The 6,448-nt window shown below is 64.7% G+C and overlaps 1 protein-coding gene across 1 annotated transcript; it reads right to left on the bottom strand.

The window, feature by feature from the left end:
• Positions 1 to 884: 884 nt before the first annotated feature.
• On the bottom strand, positions 885 to 3,561 carry TLX3 (T cell leukemia homeobox 3). The gene is made up of 3 exons (XM_021540035.4): positions 3,070 to 3,561; positions 2,442 to 2,685; positions 885 to 1,864 (listed from the first exon to the last, which is right to left on the bottom strand). Exons 1-3 carry the CDS (start codon positions 3,497 to 3,499, stop codon positions 1,654 to 1,656), a joined length of 885 nt encoding a protein of 294 aa, XP_021395710.4. The 5' UTR covers positions 3,500 to 3,561; the 3' UTR covers positions 885 to 1,653.
• Positions 3,562 to 6,448: the final 2,887 nt, after the last annotated feature.

Below are 6,448 nucleotides of genomic sequence, written 5' to 3'. Positions count from 1 at the left end.
TGCCCTGGTACCACTGAGGAAAGAACCAGTCAGGGAAATATTTTCTCCATCCCTCGCCCTGCATGGCTGCCTGGCCCTTAACTGCCCTGCGCCGCAGCCGGGGCCGGGGCCGGCGAGCCCGGGAGCGGCGTTGCACTCCCGCAGCCTCCCCGTGACCGGGGCCGGGCTGCGGCCGAGGCAGCGGCAGAGCCCCGCTCCCGGGAACGCGGCCACGAGAGCGCCGGCTCCTACCCGTGGCCGGGGGAAACCCGCCTGGTCGTGGCTGCTTTCTAAAAATGTCAGTTTTGCAGCTTCTCCCGTTGTTGGAAACCAGGGCACCCGGGCCCGAGAACTACGGGAGGTTGTTCTTAAAAATCCTCCTGCACAACGGTGCTGGGGGCGAGCACCGGAGCCTCGGCCGCAGCCGTCCCGCTGCCGGCGCGTTGCGCGCAGAAAAGGCAGCAAAACGAAAACCACCGGGCGCTGCCGGCCGGCGCGTCGGGACCGCGTAGCTGATGGGGAGAAACTACGGAGGACCGGCGGGGCCTGCACCAGCACCTGCTCCGGGGTCGATGGCCCCGCGCTCGCCCCGCCCGGCCACCCCTGGCTCCCACGCAGAGCTGCCGGCCGTATCCTAGAGCCGGGATCGCTCCCGGCCTCTTCCCCCGGCACCGGCGGAGAGCGGCATCACCGCGCACAGCTGCGCCGGCCCCGCAGCCCCGCTCCGAGTCCGCCTGCCGTCCTGGCTCCAGTCCCCGGTCCTCTGCCGCCCCTGTTTCGGCTTCTCTCCTCCGTGTCAGCCGAGGCTCTGCGGCGGCCGCCAGCCACCACCCGGCCCGCAGCGCCCGGCCCGGCCGGCTCGGCTCTCCTCGGCGCGACGGCAGGCAGAGGGCAGAGAGACATTTGTAAAGAAAACGTTTATTTACACGTCTCGGCAAGTACAAAGTATTATACATAGTCTGTGTCAACCCCAAATCTTCTTTATTATGAAACATAAGGCGCTTTCTCGAGAGCCGGTGGCGCAGGGAGCGAGCGCTCTTTTGGGGCGCTAAAGCTCATCGGCTGGGAAGGTGAGGACAGAACGGCGTGTGGTGCCTGGAAGGAGCCCTTATTACTACGGTGAATAAATTACAGTTGACATTAACTTCACCTGGGACAGATGAGAGCTACCGCTTTTCAGTTTAACAGGGTTTCCGAAGCTAATGAGTCATCACCGGCTCCACCGAGTCCCTTCCGCTAAGTGATAGGGAGGTATTTTTTTCTTTACACTATCCTCAGAACAGGAAAAAAAATAGCCTTTTGTTCCAAAGCCAACACAAAATACCTATGTTCAGATTTCGATATAAATAATCGAGGTTTTATATAATTCCATATTAATAGTGCCCAAAATCTCGATGCATAAATAAATTAAAGTATTAACACTTCTTACAAAAAGTGACATATTTCCTTTCCTAGTGGAACATCGACACAAATATACAAGCGGCTCCTCTCCGCGCCGGCCTCGGGGAAGCAGCTCCGGGCCCGGCTCCGGTCGGACCCGATCCCGGTGTCAGCCCCGCTGGCGCCACTCGCCGCCCCGCCACCCGCCCCATCGGGGGAGCCGCGGCCCCGGGGCAGGGGGAGCCGCCGGCCGCGCTCCGCGGGCCAGTCCGCTGAGTGCCCCGTCTGCCGGGTTCAGACGAGGGAGGTGACCGGGGGGATCTTGGCGCTCTCCTCCTCCCAGGGCTGTAGGTTCTGCAGTGCGAACAGCGACGAGTTGTGCAGGCACAGCGGGTCGGGCTGGATCGACTCGTTCAGCGACTTCTGGAAGGCGTCGTGCTGCAGCTGCAGCATCAGCCGGCTCGCCTGCTGCCGCTCGGCCTCCCGCTCCTCCGCCGTCTGCCGCCTGCCGGGGGACACGCTCAGCCCGCGCCCGGACACGGGGCACGCTCCGCCCGGGACTCCGCGGGGAGCGGCCGGCCCGGGACCGGAGCCGGGCCGGCGATCGTGGGAACTAAGCAGGGCGACCGGCGCGTCCTTCTGGGGCCAGGCACCGCCAGGCGGGCGCCCACCGCTTGAACGCCTACGAGGGACTGTGGGCGGTGGGAAGAGCCTGGAAACCCGCCGTTTCCCAGTAATCCCGTTTCCAAATGTTACCCCTTTTTCTCCCAACATTCCCCCGATTTTTTTTTCAGATTGTTTCCCCGTTTCTTAAAAAAATTCCCCGTTATTTTGAATAATCCCTCGTTTTTCCTAATAATCCCTCGTTTTCCGAATGGGGGACTGTTGAAAAGGAAATATATAAAGATAAAACCAATGATAATTATGATAGTATAATAATAAAAAATCACCCCCAACGGTTTGCCTGCCAGGAGCTGGCAATGGGGGCGATGCCGGCCGGAGCGGGATTCATAGGGCGGCGGGCGGGGGACACCGCCGGGGGCGGCAGCAGGACGGGGCGGCTCCGGGGGCACGGGACTCACCGCCACTTGGTGCGCCGGTTCTGGAACCAGGTCTTCACCTGGGCGTCCGTCATCTTGAGGGTCTTGGCGAGGGCAGCGCGCTCGGCCGAGGCCAGGTACTTCTGCCGATGGAATCGCTTCTCCAGCTCGCAGATCTGCACCCGGGAGAAGGATGTCCGCGGTTTCTTGCGCTTCGGTGGAGTCCGGTTCTGGTAGGGATGCCCGATCCGCCGTGTCACCGTGAAGGGCGTCAGTGCCGCCGCCGCTGCCCGAGGGGGAAGCACAGGGGTCAGCCCCGCGCCCGCACGGTGCCGGCCGCCCCCCCCGGGGCCGCCGCTCTGCCCGCCGGCCGCCCGCGCCCCGCCGGCCCCCGGAGGGACCGCGGCTCCCCGGGGTCCCGCTTCCACCTCTCGTCGAAGAGCTGCGGAGACGAACGGGGCCCGGCCGCCCCCCGGGGCACTCCGCGCTATCCACGCCGTGAGGAGAGCGATTTTTCGGCTCGCTGCGAGCGCGGGGGAGGGAAGCATCCAGCGACCGCCTTTGCTTTTATTCTTACTCGCCTTACTGTTATTATTTCGTTTTGTATTTTTTATTGGCCCTTCCGTTCGTTGTCGGGAGCCAGCTCGCGCGCTCCGCCCCGGCGCCTTACCTGTGAACCTGTCCTTGACGAAGCGCCTGCTGCTCTCCATCCAGGGGAAGTTGAGGCTGCCCAGGCTGGGCACGGCAGGCATGGCCGGGATGGCGCTGGAGATGGGCGGCGGCACGGCCCCGGGGATGGGCCTGTGCGCCGGCACCCGGATCACGCCGGCCGGGGCCAGGCTGAGGTTCACACTGTACGATCCCGAGTCCTCGAAGGGCGCGGCGATGGCCGGGAAGGGCGCCGGCAGGGCCGGGTAGGGCGCACCGCCGCGGCCGCCGGGGCCGCCCAGGAAGGTCGCGCCGTCGGGGCCCCGTGGGGGCGGCGGGGGAGCGCTCTCCTGCTCGGGGCTGTTGAGGATCTGGTCGATGCCGAAGCTGATGGGCTCGTGCTGGTGCTGGCCCTGCGCCGGCCCCGGCGGGTCCATCCTCGGCGGGTCCATCCTCCGCCACCGCCGCCCTCGCGCCGCTGTGGAGGCGCCGCCGCTCGCGCTGCGCTCGCGGCCCGGCCGGCCCCGCCGCCGACACCAAACTTTGCGGAGCGCGCGCGCGCCGCCCCGTCACCGCCCGGGGGCCGCCGCGCGCCCCGCGCCGCGTGCGCCCCCGCCGCCGCCATTGGCCGCCGCCGCCCGCCCTCCGCGCGCCCATTGGCTGCCGCCGCCCCGCACCGGCCTCGCGCCCGGGCGCGGGGGCCGCCGCCGCCGCGGTGACATCACAGGGGCGCGCGAACAATGGCCCCGCGCGGGGCGGGGGCGGCTCCGGGACCGCACGTCGGGGGCGCCGCTCCCCTCCGGGCCCGTCCCGCGCCGCCCGCTGCTCCCGGCCCCGCCCCGCCACGGGCCCCGACGGCCCGAGGCCACCCTGCGAGGCGGGACTCGGTCCCCGCAGCCCGCGGCTGCCCAGGCCCCTGCCCCGACGGCGGTGCGGAGCGGCGGGTCGAGGCCGTGCCCGGGGCCGGACTGGGGGGCGGCCGGGGCCCTACAGAGCGAGATTCCGTTTGGGTTTAATTCGCAGAGCCCGGCGTGGCTGCCGAGTGCGTTGGCAGCCGGTCCCTGATGGCCGAACGGGACTCAAGGCGTTAACAATTAAATAACGCTCAGTGCATTTACTTAGTTTCCTCTTATAAAGGGAAATGAAAACAGGGAATAGAATTTCCCTGTTAATAGAATGTAATGGTATTTGATCAGCACCTGGCAGGGCGAGCCCGGCACGCCGGAGCGGTGACAGGAAGGACTTGATTAGTTTTTAAACCTTAGTATTCAATTACCGCAACGTTCCCAATCGTTTCGCCGGCAGCGGCAGCGAGCGGGACGGACCTGCCGGGCACGGGCGCCGCGCTCGAAGCTCCCCGGCGGCACCTGCGGGCCCCGCTCCGTGCGGCTCTGCTCCCGCGGCGTCCCCGCGGCAAAAGCGGGGACCGCTGTGCCTTTTCGAGATGCCCGTGCTCCGCAGGGGTCGCGGGGTCCGAGTAGGCTCCGGCCCCGACGGGGTCCGACGGCCGCGGCGAAGGTGCCGCCCGGAGCTCCACGGCACGGGCGCTAACGGGGGCGCAGCCCGGCCCCCGGCCGTCGAGAGTGTGTCCCCGGCTCACGGCACCGAGACACCGGTCTCGCTTCTCGCCGCGTTCATTAACGCGAGCAGTAAATGCCCAACCCCCCGCCGGGACCGCCGGATGCCACCCCCGGCCCCGGGCGGCCCTAATCGGATTGTCCCCGCTCGGTGCGGCGGGCAGAGGAGTCGCCATCAACCGCCGCTCCCCGGAGCGGAGCTAATCCGATTGAGGCCATCCCGCAAGCTGGTGCGGGCCCGCACAGCCCCGCCGGAGAGGCCGCGGGCGCAGCGCCCTCGGGGCCCCGCTCCGGGCGGCCCGGCGGGGCGGGCGGGAGGCGACGGGGCCACGGGCCGGGGGCAGAAGGGAAAAGGAGAGGGGGAAAAAGGGGAAAAGAAAATAGAGGAAGAAGAAGAAAAAGGCAACCAGTGGAGGATAAATAAATAAATAAACAAATAAATAAATAAATAAATTGCCACCCAGTCCTGGATCAGGGCAGGCTTTGTTAGAGAAAATTGCAGCTCGATCTGCATAATGGGAGCTCGAGCTGCCCAAGGCGATCTTTTTATTGCGTGTGTGTCTGCTGTTATCAATTTTGTGAACGATTTCACAGGGAGCCTGGCAGACTTGAGCTGGAATAATATGCAAAGATGAGCTTTGAATAATGAATGATGTGCTTTTAAACCAATTCCAAAGTGTCTGTGATAGTACAATATGAAAAGGGGTGGTAAGTAATAGTATATTTAAAAGGCACTAGTATGTTTTTATTACTATATTTAAAAAGATATCTATATTATTTTTGTGAAATGGATAATATATCACAGAGTCTTTGATAATCAGCTAAACAATACATTTTTCTTTGGGAAAACTCTCCTGGTTTTACACAGTTAAATATAGAGTATCAGCATACAGCCCTGTAACGCTCAGCTACCTTATTAAATATTAACGCTATTTTAATATTAGCTTTTAAATTTAATATGTTGACGTTCTGTAGTTTTACTTTAATTACGTTTTATAATTAATAACCCCGGACCTATGGTATCCTTAAATGCAGCTCTCCCGCTCCGCGCCGTTTCCCTCGCGGGCGGGTGGCGCGCAGAGCTCCGCGCAGCCCCGCATAAACCCTGACGACCGCGCGGAGAGCCGCGCAGCTCCGCGCGGAGCCTCGCACTGTCCCGCATCACGCTGCAAAGCTCCGCAGAGCCCGCACACGCCGCGCAGCCCCGCGGCTCCTTCCGCCCGACAGTCCGCTGGCCGTGCCGGGCGCAGCCCCCCGGGGCTCCGTGCCGGGCCGCCCCCTCGGCCCGCCTTCCGCGGCCCCTGCTGCCGGCCGGGGGCCCGCGCCGCGCTGCTGCTGCGGGACGGGAAGTGCCCACCGGAGCCCGGGCTGCTCTGCACCCCACCGGGGACCGGAGCCAGCTCAGGGCTGCCTCCACCGGGCACAGAGAGGCGGCGGGACCCCCGGGCAGGCACAGGGCACCGGCAGCCAGGCAGCTTCCCATCACAGAGACCCCACACCCAGCTGGGGTCTGCCCAGGCCCCAGGCATGGCACGGCAAAGTATGGCATGACATGGCACGGCCTTGGCACAGCATGGCACGGCCTTTGCATGGAGTGGCACAGAATAGCACAGCACAGCCCGTGGCCTTTGCCTGCCATGGCACAGGGAGGCAGGGTGTGCCAGGAGCCCAGCCTGGGAGTGCCAGCCATGAGCAGGCAGCTGCAGCAGCCCCTAACCCAGGACACGGGCAGCGAGGGCTGGACAGCACCAGGGGGACAGTGCTGGACAGCACCAGTGGGTGGCCACCGGAGCCATGCAGGCAGGAGAGGACTGGGAAGGGAGA

Source organism: Lonchura striata, chromosome 13 (genome assembly GCF_050655825.1).
Source record: "Lonchura striata isolate lonStrDom1 chromosome 13, ASM5065582v1, whole genome shotgun sequence".
NCBI classification, from domain to species: Eukaryota; Metazoa; Chordata; class Aves; order Passeriformes; family Estrildidae; genus Lonchura; species Lonchura striata.
Note: the sequence above shows the minus strand (reverse complement) of the source record. Positions and strands in the feature narration are given on the sequence as shown.

Coding starts and splice junctions, on each gene's coding strand:
- TLX3 (XM_021540035.4), bottom strand. CDS start 3,499: ATGGACCCGCCGAGGATGGACCCGCCGGGGCCGGCGCAGGGCCAGCAC. Junction 2,686..3,069: donor CGTCAAGGACAGGTTCACAG/GTAAGGCGCCGG, acceptor CCCCTCGGGCAG/CGGCGGCGGCACTGACGCCC. Junction 1,865..2,441: donor AACCGGCGCACCAAGTGGCG/GTGAGTCCCGTG, acceptor GTCCCCCGGCAG/GCGGCAGACGGCGGAGGAGC.